This window comes from Cenococcum geophilum (genome assembly GCF_001692895.1).
Source record: "Cenococcum geophilum 1.58 unplaced genomic scaffold K441scaffold_16, whole genome shotgun sequence".
In the NCBI taxonomy this organism is placed as follows: domain Eukaryota; kingdom Fungi; phylum Ascomycota; class Dothideomycetes; order Gloniales; family Gloniaceae; genus Cenococcum; species Cenococcum geophilum.
Genome location: NW_027137574.1, coordinates 508656 through 524073, shown reverse-complemented (window position 1 = coordinate 524073; position 15418 = coordinate 508656). Strand labels below are relative to the sequence as shown.

The window sequence follows — 15418 nt, the reverse complement described above, 5'->3', positions numbered from 1 at the left end:
TATCCCTACAAAGCCCCGCTCCAACAAAAAGCCTAAGCTGTACTCAACACACTTACGAATGCAACAACTTTCTAACATGGTGGAGTAAGCACCATTCTGCAAAAGGATGCGCTTCCATGCAGTTAGCCATTTACTAAAGGCTTCTAGGAACCTCTCACGCTCCTCGCTATGCGTCACAAGCTTCAACCGAGGTTTGCCACGGCAAGCAAACAAATATACAAGATATTCGCCGGAGAAGCCGCCAACTGCTTCTATTCCAAATCTTACAGCTTCGCCTTCACCTTTCCGTTCGCTTCTTCCTCTTTAATCGCTTCGTCATACAACTCGTCCAGATGGTCACGATAACATTTCGCCGTCTGCGGACGTTTGAGTTTGAGCCTGACCAAATGGCTTCGTTAGCAACGACTTTCTTCTCAGGAAGGAGAACAAAGTAAAGAAGATACTTACGTCGGCGTCAAAAGCTGGTTTTCAATGGTGAACGGATCAATGAACAGCTTAACAGCCCTCACTCTCTCATAGCTATTGAACTTATTCTTACGGGCGATCTTATCTAGCTCCTTCAGCGCCGCCTTCCGCACCTTTACATCCTGTGCGACATCTTCAAGCTTCTTGAGATCTGTATGCTCGACTTTCTGTCCAAGTACCTTCCCGGCGAACGCTGCGAAAGCTTCTGGCGCAATGCCAAAGATACCAACAAGGAAGCTCTGGTGCGAGTCGCCATGGACATAAGCCGTGGCCATCCACCCGCAGTTGGCCAAATAAACGTTTTCGATGCGCTCCGGAGAGATGTACTCGCCCTGAGCGAGCTTCAGAACATTCTTCACACGGTCGATAATCCTAAACCGGCCGAGCTCATCCACCGAGCAGATGTCTCCAGTACGGAACCAGCCATCCTCATCGATGGCTTTGGTTGTCTCAGCCTCGTTTCGATAATACTCACGGAAGAGGGATGAACCACGGAGGAGTAGTTCACCTCGTGGATACGGCTTGTCGGAGCTGAGATACTCCATATCAGGAACATCTCGAAGGCAAGCTTCTGTTGTAGGGACAACTGCACCGCAGTTACCAACGGAAAAATCGCCCTGGAGCTGCGCCAACGACACGGCATAACCCTCAGTTAAGCCGTACCCCTGCACAAAATCGTTCGCGAAAACAGCACGTAGAAACTGGTGTAAAGATGGATCAAGCGGCGCCGAGCCCGACGTCATGGTTTTACACCTGTCAAGGCCGAAGGCGGAGACGACCTTATGCGACCATATTCTGTCATACAGAGCATGCTTGTTTGTGGCAGCTCCTGGAGTCTGGTTCTTCAAAGCATCGAGCTTCGTTGACACCACGTGCCTGGACAACGCACCTTTGAACCCAGGTTGCTGGATTGTGGCCTCCTTAATGGCACTTCCAAACCTGTTGAACAATCGAGGGACACCAGAAAAAATTGTTGGCCGCACAAGCTTCAAGTCATCAACAAGCTCTGTAATGTTACCATGGAAGTATCCAATAGCGGCGCCCGCTAGCAAGCCTGTATGCTCTCCTACTCTCTGGTAAATGTGTGCCAGAGGAAGGAATGAGCATATTACATCCCGTGATGATGCTCCAACAATGAGCAGAGTCGAATTTGTTGCGGCAATAGAATTGGCGTGAGTCAATACGACGCCCTTGGGATCACCTGTGGTCCCACTAGTGTAGTTGATCGTAATTATATCCTCGGGTCTCGGTGGATTATACGGACGAGGCGATTGCTCACCAAGGGCCTCTACGTCCCGGATGTAGTGGATAGTCACACCCATATCATTGGCGAGCGAATTAAGCAGATCCGCTTTTGATTGTCCCGGAAGCTCTCCAGCACTCAGGGGATCGAGAACCACTATAAGCTTAAGAGATGGCAACCGAGGCTTCAGCTTCAGAAGTGTTGTGACATGACTTAAAGAAGTTACAACGCATGTTAACGACACATGATTGATGATATACTCGGTCGTGTCCGAACCCAGAGTGTCGTAGATGGAGACTGTATATAAACCTTGGGACATGCATGCCAGATCTACAACCTTGGAATTAGTATCTCTAACATTTTCCAAAAGGCCTCTTGCGTACGAACCGGTGATCTGCCACTCGGGCCTATTCTGACACCACAATCCAACTCCATATTTTGATTCTGTAACTCCGATCCTCTCGTGCAGTTGAACCAATCCCGCGCCAAAATTGGCCCTCCTCCTCTGAACTGTCTGGTAATCCTCCCATTGGTATGGTCCAAATGTTTTCGTTATGGGATCGTACGGACGATAGCCAAGACATCGGTTTTTAGGGGAGCGTGTTGCTGTGTCAGCTTGTTAGTTCGTCTTTATTCTGTGGTAGAAGCTGAGGCGTACCCGTTGCTTCGAATGCCTCGTGCGCGGTCGTAATCTTCAAGGCAATATTGTCAGCATTCTCTTATAACGACATTTCGGAGCACTTCTCACCGCAGGATCCAATGTTGTCATCAATTCATTTGGAAACCTCCAATGCCTATAAATGGCAGTGCGGCCTTCCACCTTCGACCCTGGCAATGGGACACTGTGAGGCTTCCCCGGAGGCGGAGGCTTTGCCAATTCCGCCGCACGCTCGAGCGAGAGACTTGTCGACGAAAACATCTTCACAGCATTCAAAGCTCCGAAGCTTCACGTCTTGTCGAAGAGCCAAAGTTCGCTCAAAGTTGTCGCTTGGGGTTGTGGCGCAGGATCTACGTTCGGACGAAGGAAACAGAGATGACCCGACGCTTTTCGCAAATCAGCCTCGAGGACGAAAACGCCCGTCGGCGAGCCCGAAGTTGAGGAGTTGAGACTTACAGCACGATGCAGGGCTACGACGCCACCTCCCGGAGGAGAGAAAGCTTGTGGGAATGGTGGGGTGGTATTATTTTAAAAGAGCTCGAACGAAAAATCCGGTACAAATTCTTGGTGTATAAAAGGTAAAGGACGGAGTTAGAAAGTTACCTTTGGGGAAATAACGGGTGAGAAATTAATGGGGGTGGTGAGGAATTTTTTGTTGTTCATCTAGGGGAGGACTCGAGGTGTTGGACCAGGTGTGACGTGCCTCGGTCCGCCCAAAAAGAGCAAGTGGGCCGGGGAAGCTATCGTATGGGCTGAATGAACGGGGGAAATTTCCTCAAAGGCGGATTACGGAGGGAGAAAGCACTCAATATCTCACTGTGGTAGGTCAGACTCACGAGCAAAGCATGACCCTTGATTATGATGCTGGCTGTTTTTTCACATGCTCGATCGCATTTTTTGTTACCCCAGACTGTGTCACAGGGTCGATCATCTCAAGCCACACTACAAGGGGAGTTACATGTACGGATTAGTAGCGCCTTAGCATAGAACTTTCTCCATACAAACCCGCTGAGCTGCTAACAATCTGCTCGAAGAAGCAGACCGTTGCAACACATCCCCGACACTCCCGATTCCTCGGCCTGCCACATGTGAGCCAACCACGACACCATCTTCCACCATACGCCCATGCCGTCATACCCTCCCCATACGGACGTACACTTAACGGCTATGTAGTCACGGCTTCTCGGGCCATTATCAAGTTGTAGCTCGCACTTCTATTTCAGTCTAGGTATCTTTCTATCGACGTGATTCGCTCAGACAGACCCGGCCAATTTAGCATCACCCTCCGCATCTCCCGTCTTCTCTGCATTACGCCTCCGGCTCTGTTGCCGATGCAGCAAACGACTGCTCGAAATCGTGAATTATGTCATCGATGTGCTCTGTGCCGACCGAAATACGGATCAAATCCTGTTAGACATGTTAAAATTGTTGCTCCTGGAGCTGAAAATGATTGCTTGTAACTTACCTCTGTCACGCCGCTGCTAATCTTCTCCTCGTCAGACAACTGCTCGTGGGTTGTCGCCCACGGATGGATCGCGAGTGTCTTCGAGTCACCAACACTGAGAGAACAGAATTAGCTCCAGCTGGTTAGACAAGGACCTCGAGATTAACTTACTTTGCCAGATTCGAGATAAGCTTGAAGTTGTCCACAACCTGGCTTCCAGCCTCCCCTCCACCCTTGATACCGAACGACAACACACCTCCAAACCCTCTCGGAAGATACTTCTTGGCCAACTCATGCGACGGATGGCTCTCGAGACCCGGATACGATACCCAAGCCACATTCTTGTTCTTCTCTAGCCATTGTGCCAGCTTCAATGCGTTCTGCGCGTGTCTCTCGGCCCGCAGACTAAGCGTCTCAATACCCAGCAACAACTGCTGCGCAGCGAAGGGGTTCAGCGCCGCGCCTAGATCTCGCAAGATCTCAACACGGACACGGATAATGAAGGTTATAGGGCCAAAGGTATCCCAAAACTTGAGGCCGTGGTAGCCCTCGGAAGGGTCGTTCATTTGTGGGAAGCGCTTGGCGTTCTTGCCCCAGTCGAACTTGCCGCTGTCTACGACAATGCCACCAATGGTGGTGCCGTGGCCTCCTATCCATTTTGTAGCGGAGTGCACGACGATGTCGGCGCCGTGATCGATAGGGCGGCAGAAGTAACCACCTGCTCCGAAGGTATTGTCGACCTGGGTATATAGGTATTAGCAATTCCATTACACTCAGAAGACTACTTTATCCCATGAAACCGAGGTTTAGTCTAGTGTACTCACAATGACAGGCACACCAGCGTCATGCGCGACCTTAGCGATCTTCTCGAAATCCGGCACGTTATACCTGGGATTGCCAATGCTCTCAATGTACACCGCCTTCGTCTTATCATCAATGGCGTTCTTGAAGTCCTCCGCATTGTCCCCATTTACGAATTTCGTCGTCACGCCCAATCGTGGTAGGAACACCTTCAATTGGTTGTAGGTACCACCATACCTAAACACGCATTAGATATTTTGGCACAACGGAGCTAGCAGGGGACCATACAGATTCGAAGTTGAAACAATGTTATCTCCCGCATGTGCGAGCGCGGTAATAGCCATGAACTGCGCTGCTTGGCCGGAGGAAGCAGCAACAGCAGCAACACCGCCTTCGAGGGCTGCAATACGCTTTTCGAAGACATCGACGGTAGGCTGGCAGTCCAGGCATTAGCATCAATATATCCATAGTCTAGATGCCTCCCCAGCAACCCAAATAGCCCATATATATCATATGCGCATGTCGAGGTGTGCTGCTCACATTCATGATCCGGCTGTAAATATTGCCAAACTCCTTGAGGCCAAACAGCCGCGCGCCGTGTGCCGAGTCATTGAAGACGTAAGACTGCCCGGAACATCACAGTCAGCCCCAATTCGACACTGTAGAGAAGGACCTGCTTCTTCACGGCTACTCAACGTACTGTGGTCGCGTAGATGGGCACGGCTCGCGAATTGGTCGCCTTATCGGGCTCATGACCTGGCCAGACCGAGACTATCAGCACTATGCCTTTGTGTGGAGGAGTGAATGTGGACGTACCAGCGTGCAACTGCAGCGTCTCGAAGTGCTTTGCGACTTCTTCGACCATGGTCAAGCGCTTGTGCTGAGTTCAACTAAGCTCGAGTTGTAAGTATTTAAGCTGCGTAGTACGCGCAATTGAGGCTCTGCAGCACAATCCTAGGGTTTCTGGTGTAGGATGTGAACAAAGAGCTAGAAGTCGGAGCAACGGGACAGAATTGTTGTTGTGTCACGTCATGTACGTAGCAAGAACGCGTGATCTCTCCGACCTTTTTCGTTAGGGCCTTTGAATTCCTGAAGCACTACAGAAAGAAAAACATCTCCAGACAAGGGGAGCACCCGGCCGTCTTTTTAACTTCTTAATAAGAGACCCAAGAAAAAGAAAAAAGCTACTAAGCTTTGGTACCACCTGGCCAACCTTGGACCCGAGATCGGGACGCCTGGGTCGCCCTGCTTCCCTTCCCCTCCCTCGAAATTTTTTTTGGGCTCGAGACACCATGTGCGGTTGCAAGCACGCAATTGAGCCCAGCAGCCACCCCTCCTCCCAACTTCCCCCCGCGTGCTGCCCTTGCAGTGATGATGGGGCCACGTCTACGCAGCTTGGCGTGGGTGAGAAGCAAAGGAGCTGGGAAACACGCGCTGCTTCGAGGTGCTTGAGCGCCATTGTGAGGTAATTCACTTTTCTGCCTGCCATGCATAGAATCCAGCGGGCTTGATGGCTCCCGCTGCATGAGGTAGGTACAAGGACGCCCGCCCTGCGCTCTGGCGGTCGTTGCGCTGTGTGGGCTGGCTGAGGGCCAGGGCGGCCTATCGATAGCGGTGGGGGAGGGGTGCGGGGCATCGGTGGCTACGAGGGGTACGAGCTCACTGCATGGAAAAACTAACAACGGGGATCACTAATATAAATATTTATTTATACGACTTTTACTGCCCGTAATTTGAACGGGCTGAACTGGCTGAGATGGAAGCACTTGCCGCTTTTGACGAGGTTTGTGTGTGGCTGGCTGGCGGTGGCTTGAACAGTGGGATTGAGAGACGAGATGACAAAAGAGAAGGGGGATGCTTACTTAGGGCTGCTTACATAGAAGAAGCTTATCTTGCTTATTTCGAGCTTGAAGACACGTGTTGATGCTTCCAGGTTCATTTAGGAGAAGAGATGCAGAATACGATATTACAACAAGAGCCTTTAACTTCGTACCCTCGTATTCATTTATGTGGAGTCGTATCACTTGCGAGTCCAAGAAGAGTGCTTTCATTTTATCATATTAGGCACTAAATAACTTATGTGTCAATACCTTCCCTCGTATCCTAAAATATCTCCGACTCCCAACAGGAGACTATCTCACTCCAAGTTCAATGAGCAATTTAACGAGATCATGATGACCAGCGGCTCGAGCTTGGTCCAGCGGATCACGGGCCGAATTGGAAGAATTCAAAGCTGCTCCATATGCTACCAAAGCCCGCACAGTCGATATATGACCCTTACGCGCTGCGTAATACATCGCCATTTCGCCTCCGGTCTGTGTCACACCAGCACCCTTCTCCATCAAGAAATGGATCATGTGAGTTTGGCCGTGCTTTGCTGCCCAGATCAAGCAGGTCTCACCAAACGGCCCCTGGAGCGTTGGAGACCAGCCTCTACGGTATGGAGTGGGCTGCATCATAGCATTAAAAATCGTGCGCGCCGTCCGCTCGGATCCGCCAACCATGGTCTGCAAGAACGCGTCGCGGAAGTTGTAGGGGGCTCGGCGAAGAAGCAACCGCACGACGGACTCTTGCCCGTTTAGAGCAGCGTGGTTTAGGGCGCTCTTGTTGGATAGTCTTTGAATGTTGCTATGGGCCTCTGCGCCGTTGTCGAGCGCCCATTGCACTACGTCCTCTTGCTCGTTTAGAGCAGCGTGATTTAGGGCGCTCTTGTTGGATAGTCTTTGAGTGCTGTCATGGACCTCTGCGCCGTTGTCGAGTGCCCATTGCACTACGTTCTCTTGCCCGTATCCTGCGGCTTCGCCGAGGATTGTCTGGGTCAAGTCTTTCAAGTTGTTGAATTTGCCCCGCTGGATCATGAAGAGCACGATTTCTAGATGCCCACCCCGAGCTGCTCGACAGATTGCTGTTTCGTAATATTTTCCAAAGGTAGTGCAATTGTATCTGGGCTCGAGCAGCAGCTCCACGATGTGGCGGTGCCCTTCGAATGCTGCGGCAGCTAATGCGAAGTCTTTATATAATAGTCTCAAGCAATTGACATCAGCGCCAGCATCGAGAAGAGTCCTAGTAGTATCGTAGTGGCCTTGCATGGCGGCACATCTTAACGCTGAGCCTAGGTATGGGTTTGGTTTAGAAACTAACGCATCTCCCTCTAGCAAAAGCCTTGCAATAAGGGCCGTCTTTCCTAGACACGCTGCTGCGACAAATAAGCTATTGGTTTTAATTTCGCTCGAACGCTGCATCAAACGGGCTGTCAGGCCCGGGTGAAGCCGGCCAAAAGTGAAGATCCACGGTCCGGAGAAAAATGCAGCGCCTCTGCACAGAGTTTGCAAGTACTCCCGCCTTAGATTCTCGGATGGCCGTATGTCTTCTTCTCGCAGAATGGTATCGACGGCCTCATACATTGTCCCCTGGAAATTTTCCTTGCTGAAGGGGCCATCCGCAATAGTCCTTTGATACAGATAAAGTGAGGTGAGCTCCATGCTGACGTTTGGACGTCTACGGAGTTCAAGTAACCGCGTCCTGCAAATTGCGTGTGGTATCTCGGCATTGAATAGCTCTGCAATTGATTCGTAGTCTTAATACTCTGCCATAGGGATGCTTTGTTCATCTGTAGACGGAATACATACTGCAGACCAATCGCAGCCTCACTAACTCCCTATAATAGCTAATTGTCACAACTGTTTGTTCAAGAATGGATAGAAAGACGTCGAGAGGAAGATCGAAGAGATTCATCTTGTTTTGGAAGAATAGAACTTAGTGTAGAAAGATTAGTTGGATTATGACAATGGGAGTGAAGTGTATGGATGGAGAGATGGTACTCTTTTAGCGAGCAGCCCCGCGAGTTGGGCTGCTTGAGCTTAGCGAGCCAATAAAGTTCCGGGACTGCATTTTTGGTGGTGGATTTGATACATACCGCAGCCAGGCAGCAATAAATGTAAGGTGCTTGTTGGAGGCTTGGACAGTGGTACAAAATGCAGGATCTCAGTCTCTGCGAGCAATTCATACAGTTATTAGTTAGTCAATATGAGCCTTTTTCATGCGAAATTATCTTTTTTGCAGCGTTGAATCAGCTTCAGCTCCGTACCCGTTATTTATTTGCTATTGTCCTGGCTGCATACTTGCTTACCCTTAATCAAGGACTGCATGAGAGGCTTTGCATGGATGGATGCGGGGGCTCCGAGTTTTCCTTTTGGTGAACGAGCTCTGGGAGCTTCTCAATGTCCGGACACAAATTCGGTCTCTTGTGTTATGAATTCTTAAAGGATTCATTCGCCGAGCGCTTCTGTAATCTACAACAAAGTTTCACAATCTCCCTTGCTTGAAACTATTCTTCAAGATGAGAGTCAGCCTAGCTGTATAACGGTGTGGCATCCACAGACGTAAGTGAGAGACCTGATCTATCACAAACGGAAGTTGCTGCATCCTACTAATTGAATACAATACTATGTTGTGTAGCACAGCATGCTCTTTCATAAATGCTAGTCTGCGGTGAGCCGGCTAGTGGAAGTGTGAACTCGCGCCGTCGATTCTCTGTATTTCATTTACGGCTGTTTAGGAATCCCTCTTTCAAGTCCATGAAGCCTCAAGTTGCTGTCCGAATCTTCCTAAATCAATTCATTCTCTGAAATTATTCACCCGAATAACCTGACTCTATCCTCTTAAGTTAAGATGGTTCGACCAGCAATGACTGCTCTTACACTTCTTCGACCGAAGTATACAGCGCGAATGTTTAGGGAAAAGAATTTTAATTACATCTTCTCAGGGTTCCTCCACTCTTTAAAGAAGATGAATGGATCTCGAAAACACCTTCTGATTTACGAAAGAGCGGTTGAAGAATGGACAGCGTGCGTGAAAGAGGCGCTGGGGCAGGGTATATCAACCGAAGAATTGATCCAACAAGCGGCCGGACAACCAGGAAAGGCTGCATGGCAAGACATTATGAGCGGCGTTGAGCAAGCTAGGAATCTTCCCGAGAAAGATGCGAGTCTGGAAGGGATCAGAGTTCCTTCACTCATTCCAGTACTCCTTGCGAAGCTGTCTTACTGCAAATGGGTGGGAATGGTTCGAACGCAGAATCCAGGAGCGGATATCACAAAAGAAATATGTGACGAAGCATTAGCCAAGAGTGTGGAATTTAGGATCAAGAAACTTTCAGTTGGCAATAGAGATGCCTCCAAGGCAAATAATTTGCAGATGAAGAAAAGGCTACTAGCGGCTTCAGAAGTCTACTGGGCGAAAAGCTCTAGGAGCGAAGGTGGACCTGACAGCGATAATTGACAGTGTTAGAGATCCATGGACGCATGGGTTGATCAGATTCGCGGGGCTTCTGACATTGAAACACCTCCAAAGTAGTTTAGATACGGTCACAATCTCGGTGTTAGACATATATCATTCAAAGTGTTCAGTAGAGACCATAGTTCATACAATTCGCGCTCATGATGCCGTCTCCTCAACTTTCCTCGGTTCAGATCCTAACAATACCCACCCAGCCCCCGAAGGCCCAAATTTATTCACGCCTACAGTTGTACTCTGTACATTAGTTATCACCATGATCGTTTCCCCACGTGTGAGATAATCCGTCTCGCAAACGAGGCTGTTCTCTGTTGATTCCCCGCTCGATGCACCCGCTTGGCTCGACACCGGCATAGGTTGCTGTTGGGCTCGAGATGTCGTGATCCGTGGTTTTATATCTATGGTAGGCAGTAGCAGATTTCCAGACCGTAGAGGAAGAAGCATTACGGGGAACGTGAGCAACTCATCTTCCTTCGCAGTGAATTGTGCACGTCGCTGACCTGCGACAAGCCAGATATCAGGATTGGCTTCTATATCGTACACAAAATCCATAGGCGCCTTTGCGTCGGGGAGATTCGCGACTGACTTAAGCGCTTCGGGATTTCCCCACCGCCGCGTATGTTTGATACTGAGCTCTGCTAAAAGCATTTGCCCGACAGCTGCTACAGGCGCGGAGTGAGCTGCGTACCTCTCCTTGTGGAGAACATTAAGAGAAGCGGTATGGACAATTTGGGTTCGAGGTATAGCGACGGTGATGACTATGCGTCGAGAGGTGCGAGTTGCATCCTCTTTGTCGCGGTTCATAGGGGTTATGGGAATGAATAAATTGTTCTGCCGGAATTAGCATATATCGATAAGGAGCTTGGCTAAAAAATACCTCATGCCACTTCTTTAACCACCTTCTGGTATCATCCCGTATTAGCTGTGGTAGGGTCTCAATGCAATCATACCATCCCATATCGTCGAAGGATCCGATGTTGGCCTTTTCTAGCAGTGTAATCTTCTCAAACTGGCTTGGTAATATCCGATGTTCTAGGCGATCAAGAAGCAGTGGAACCAGGAGACGGCCAAGGCGATGAAGAGAGCTTTCTTCGATAGCGGTGGTGAAGATATGCTCAGCGCTAGACAGCACAACTTCTTTGAGACAGCGATAGTCTACCGTTAACGCTAAAGCCTGGATGTTATTTAGCCCTTGTTTGTTTTGAGGTGTAAGCTTTCCTAGTGGAGTTTTCGTGGTGATTTTGTATGTGATTGACACTGGCTGCTTAGGAAGGACAAACATTGGAGTTGTGACATTTCTAGGTGGCTGCACGGCGAACTCGTGCGAGCTTTCGAGTCCAACATCTAGTACTTCTAACGGAGCATCGTTGGAAGTTTTGATGTTGAATCTAGAAAACAATGCTCCTCCTTTAAAGTGGTCGTGAACGTTGACGTCCAGAGGCAGCTCGATAGGAATAGTTGAGAAAGAAGTCAACAAAAACTCGCCTCTCGCTGTGAAATAAGCCACTTCGAGCTTAACAGCAAGCTCGGGAAGAAGGGTCTCCAATTCATAAGGAATTCGGAACGTTGCATTGGCGTTATTTGGCATATTAGAGAAATCAATTACCCCAGCTCTAGACTTATTGTCAACGGTGATGTTTCCATGAACGAGTATTGCATCAGCTGTGCGAAGCCGAAGCCCTGCTGACGCAGCCCGGAGGCGGATTTCCGCCTTCTGGATAGTATTCCAGCCACTCGAGCACTCGATTTCGAGCGACCGAGGTTGGTCGATATGTATAAATTGAGATAGGAAAATCTTGGCTTGAAAAGCCTCCATGCGGGGGAAACAGAGGACGCGTGACTTCTTCGCAATCCTTAGCGACGTTGCTGAGACTGATGTGGAGATACCAAGAGGAGTGGAAGTCTCAGCCTTGGTATATGGCTCATGTAGAAAAATTATTTTCTTCGCTTCGACGAGGACCTTGTCGACAATGTATGGGCCCGAGGTATTAACCTAATGGTGTGAGCGAGGAAAGAGAACGTAAACGTTTTGGATAATGGAAAGGTACATTTGAGCTCAGCCAAGTTTTGATAAACCCCTTCCGTAGATGTATCGGGTTTTCGCTTTCTAGCCAAATATCCTTGCCTTGACCGGAGTTCGTATGAAGTAGCCGTATCCTTGCTTTCTGAATAATAGCGTCGTCTTCGAGTAAATGGCGAAATTGCAACCGCAGTTGGAAGCCGTCTTTATCATCGTAATGGCGTACATACGGTTCCACACTAATATCTCCAAAGTACTTGGACATAGGAACCGTGATGTCGTAAGGTAACTGGTTTGAATATGTGATCAACTCTTCGAAGAATCCTAGCGTATTTACTCTGTCATCATCAAGCCACTCTAGCGTTTCCTCAGAGGCGTTTGACTCCGGTGGACTTTTGGATTGCATAGAAGTTCTGCGTAATCTAATAGATTTTGATCTAGCAGCGGACTTTGACAGCAGGTCAAGGAGGGTTCGGACGTATTCATCTTTTCGGTTTAGCTTCTTGAGACACTGCGCATACATCTTTAGCATCGTAGTCTCGACGAAGTTCCATCTGCTCTCTGCGAACAAGGGAGCCATTCTGCTAAAGTACATAGCCGCTGCCCCAAAGTCACCAAGTTCACTGCAGCACGTAAGCCTACGTTCTTCACACTTCCACCATACCCGACGACGTACAATTTGAGTGCCGCTAAGTCTCCCAGAATTCTTTCTCCGGATTTAACTTGCCCAGCCACGACGTAGTGTTTTACACTAAGATCACTCAATCTCTATTGAATATATCAGTCCCGTAGTATCTGAAGATAAAGAGAGATATAGCGTACCTCGTACATGGCCCGAAGCTGGTCGAGGGATGAAACCGCATTAGCAAGAGACGCTTCGCAAAGACCAAGCGTTGGTGGTACGGCCTTCCCGGGGGTTTCAAGCCCTTGCTCACCCTCGGGTTTAGTGTTAACAGACTCGTTGAGGTCGATCTCATTGAGTTCTTGTTGGACGGCCTGCACGGAAGCAATGGCCGCCCATCCGATAAGCCAGCCGCAACATTTTCCAATATGCTCTAAAACACGACGTTGGAGAAGGTAAAGTTTGGCTCTAAGAGCAGCAAGGTCTTCCATGCCTGTCTTGCTTGGTTGTGGGGGACCGCTCTGCCGGACAGCAGGGCGGTCATCGAGCCGATTGTGGTCGAAGACAACCTGGCTAGCTGCCGGAGTCTGAGCGTAAGGCGGTTCGGCAAGGGAAGTTCTACGGTGGTTCGATAGAGAAAATGACCGTGCAGGATGCATCATTGTCTTCGGCTCAGGCACATTGATCTTGAGCTCTCCAGAACGATTACCAAATGATCGCATTTTCCCAGAAGAGCCAGTTGTAGCGTCCTTACTAAATTTGGATATCGGTAATGTCGGTGTCCCAGTATCGTCCAGTATTTGTTCGGCGACAGAGAAAGTCCACGAGGACACAATGTTATCAATTACAGAATCATGTATAGATATAGACTTGGACTTAACTCTGGGCAAGTGTTAGCAAAGGATGGCTCAAAATAGCTCAAAGGGGTATTTTCACCCAGCTGATAAGTCATCCCGCAAAAGGCGCGCGACCGAGGTTATGAAACTCAGAGCACGCTGACAGAGTTCTGCAAGCGAATTAAGGTCTTCTGTATCATTAGAAGCCTGAACAGATTTGGTTCCGACGCCTAGATCATCGACAGACTGTTGCGATACGCTTGCTAACGGTCGTGCTTGTAATTTCGCGGTGAGCTCTGATCTCGAAGAGTGTGAATTTCCCAATCGCAACAACAGTGACGCTTGCCGAGAAAATATGTAGCACCTAAAGTCAAACACAGAGATGTTGTTAGACAGGATAAGATCTCGGTAGTTCTTCTTGCCAGAATGTAGAGGTTTATCGCCAAACCCGAGATGAGAGGAGTTGAATCTATTTTCACTGCTCTTTTCAGACTCCTCGTTGATTGCGGATAGTTGTTGGTGAAGATCCTCAGTGTACTGGAGAAACGCGCCTCCAGGACTTGCGGAGGATTCGCCAGCTTGCTCACGAATGACCGAGTCAAGTTCAGCGGAGAGTTCATCGTACCCGACAAGGGCGTCGTCGACCAAGCCAACACTTTCGAAGCCTCTTGCAAGCCCCTCCTTTAGGACGAAGAAAGTACAAAAGTTCCAGCCTGGGAGAGCGCGCTGTGACCCCTTCTCTCGTATGTCTTCCTCATATTGACTCACTCGCAGATCGAACGATAATAAAATCAAGGTCTTGACCTTTGTAATCAAGTCCTTCCAAGCATTGTTCTGCTCCTGAGGGCTCTCGCTAAGCGGCGGGCTCACCGTCCCTGAAGCGGGTGGAAGCATGTGCGGCGGAACAGCATCTTTTTGCACCCGCACTTGGGCAACACGATCCGGAGCTGATTTGGACGAAATGTTAAAATCAGCCCGTATTTTTTCAAACAGAGTGCTTGAGCCACGCGTCCAACGAGAACCACCGCTTTGCTTTTCCGTTGCTGACCCTCCAGGATTGGCACTAGCCGATCCACTTCCACGAAGCTGACCCGCGGCAGGAGTACCGGGCAGGACAACATGTACAATGAGCCATTCAAACGCATCATGATTCTCTTGCATGTTCGATGAAGCGCTAAGTTGCGAAGGGGGGGTATGCGTCCTCACCCAATCCCGAAGCAGCTTCCTTGAAGAAGCCTTGTAAGTTTCAGCGTCATCGCATCTTAGCAAATAAACCTTTAAATAGGGAGTTTGGCGGAGGCCTGGAATCTGGTGGCGCCTCTCCCTCGTCGGCACTCTTTGAATTTCTGAGCTACCGGCGGCATCTGAAGCGGTGGCAGGGCCCTGTCCAGAGCTGGGACCTTGAAGACCATCAGGGGACAATACACCTGGTTGCGATGTAGATGCTAATGTGTTGGCACCGCCATCGGGCGAATCTTTACTTGGCACAAGATCCACATGCAAGGAGTCAATAGACCTGAGGGGACGTGATGGGGATTTCCAATGGAGATTCCTAAGTGGCAGTCGAGATATCAACTGTGGCGACAGCAAAGGAAATACGCCTGACGGATCATGGTACTCAACTGCATGACCATTTTAGCATGGGGTTTCTGGGTAAGGATAGGCAAGTCAGCCAAGCAGCATACCCGTGACTTTAGAGCTCGAGGAGCCATCCATCACATCAGTCTCGACACGAAACTGGCCAGCTGCATCATCTGCGGCACCCAAGGTTCGCGCGGCATCTCCGGCCGCGTTCATGAAATGGCGCGTGCTTTCTCCTCAGCGAACACCTTAAAAATAATGACCCGGGTGCAGAAGCGTGATTGGTGATTGAGTTGATAGCTACGAAAGAAAGGGACCTCGAAATGAAAGAGGTGCACGCGAGGCTTGGCCTTGGGTCTATAACAGGGAATATAAGCGAGACTGGCGTTGATTCGACGTCCGGATAGCTATGACGGCGGTTTCACGTCATCCATCATGTCCAACATGCCCTGG

At 49.5% G+C, this 15418-nt stretch overlaps 6 protein-coding genes across 6 annotated transcripts; 1 reads left to right on the top strand and 5 right to left on the bottom strand.

Annotated features, from left to right (window-relative positions):
• Positions 1–263: 263 nt before the first annotated feature.
• K441DRAFT_555009 (acetyl-CoA synthetase-like protein) lies at positions 264–2627 on the bottom strand (the record flags this gene model as incomplete). Its single annotated transcript, XM_067643255.1, has 5 exons — positions 264–378; positions 448–2038; positions 2096–2314; positions 2367–2400; positions 2457–2627. 5 exons carry the CDS (start codon positions 2625–2627, stop codon positions 264–266), a joined length of 2130 nt encoding a protein of 709 aa, XP_067505044.1.
• A 1047-nt stretch (positions 2628–3674) lies between these two features.
• K441DRAFT_555595 (lyase) lies at positions 3675–5476 on the bottom strand (the record flags this gene model as incomplete). The annotated part of the gene is made up of 8 exons (XM_067643288.1): positions 3675–3773; positions 3832–3925; positions 3982–4550; positions 4635–4848; positions 4900–5045; positions 5152–5235; positions 5312–5367; positions 5428–5476. 8 exons carry the CDS (start codon positions 5474–5476, stop codon positions 3675–3677), a joined length of 1311 nt encoding a protein of 436 aa, XP_067505043.1.
• A 1179-nt stretch (positions 5477–6655) lies between these two features.
• K441DRAFT_695517 (ankyrin) lies at positions 6656–8410 on the bottom strand. Its single transcript, XM_067652818.1, has 2 exons — positions 8241–8410; positions 6656–8171 (listed from the first exon to the last, which is right to left on the bottom strand). The coding sequence occupies exon 2, from the start codon at positions 8091–8093 to the stop codon at positions 6744–6746; it is 1350 nt and encodes a 449-aa protein (XP_067505042.1). The 5' UTR covers positions 8094–8171; positions 8241–8410; the 3' UTR covers positions 6656–6743.
• Positions 8411–8863: 453 nt separating this feature from the next.
• On the bottom strand, positions 8864–9184 carry K441DRAFT_67747 (uncharacterized protein). Its single transcript, XM_067651070.1, has one exon. The coding sequence runs from the start codon at positions 9085–9087 to the stop codon at positions 8917–8919; it is 171 nt and encodes a 56-aa protein (XP_067505041.1). The 5' UTR covers positions 9088–9184; the 3' UTR covers positions 8864–8916.
• Positions 9085–10252, top strand: K441DRAFT_67797 (uncharacterized protein). The gene has a single exon (XM_067651121.1). The coding sequence runs from the start codon at positions 9283–9285 to the stop codon at positions 9889–9891; it is 609 nt and encodes a 202-aa protein (XP_067505040.1). The 5' UTR covers positions 9085–9282; the 3' UTR covers positions 9892–10252.
• Positions 9903–15258, bottom strand: K441DRAFT_608910 (TMEM1 family protein-like protein). The gene is made up of 7 exons (XM_067645489.1): positions 15070–15258; positions 13485–15006; positions 12749–13430; positions 12603–12694; positions 11955–12549; positions 10784–11899; positions 9903–10737 (listed from the first exon to the last, which is right to left on the bottom strand). Exons 1-7 carry the CDS (start codon positions 15179–15181, stop codon positions 10048–10050), a joined length of 4809 nt encoding a protein of 1602 aa, XP_067505039.1. The 5' UTR covers positions 15182–15258; the 3' UTR covers positions 9903–10047.
• Between the last annotated feature and the right edge of the window lie 160 nt (positions 15259–15418).

Coding starts and splice junctions, on each gene's coding strand:
- K441DRAFT_608910 (XM_067645489.1), bottom strand. CDS start 15,181: ATGAACGCGGCCGGAGATGCCGCGCGAACCTTGGGTGCCGCAGATGAT. Junction 13,431..13,484: donor CGGGATGACTTATCAGCTGG/GTGAAAATACCC, acceptor ACACTTGCCCAG/AGTTAAGTCCAAGTCTATAT. Junction 10,738..10,783: donor GGTTAAAGAAGTGGCATGAG/GTATTTTTTAGC, acceptor TAATTCCGGCAG/AACAATTTATTCATTCCCAT.
- K441DRAFT_67747 (XM_067651070.1), bottom strand. CDS start 9,087: ATGAAAGAGCATGCTGTGCTACACAACATAGTATTGTATTCAATTAGT.
- K441DRAFT_695517 (XM_067652818.1), bottom strand. CDS start 8,093: ATGGAGCTCACCTCACTTTATCTGTATCAAAGGACTATTGCGGATGGC.
- K441DRAFT_67797 (XM_067651121.1), top strand. CDS start 9,283: ATGGTTCGACCAGCAATGACTGCTCTTACACTTCTTCGACCGAAGTAT.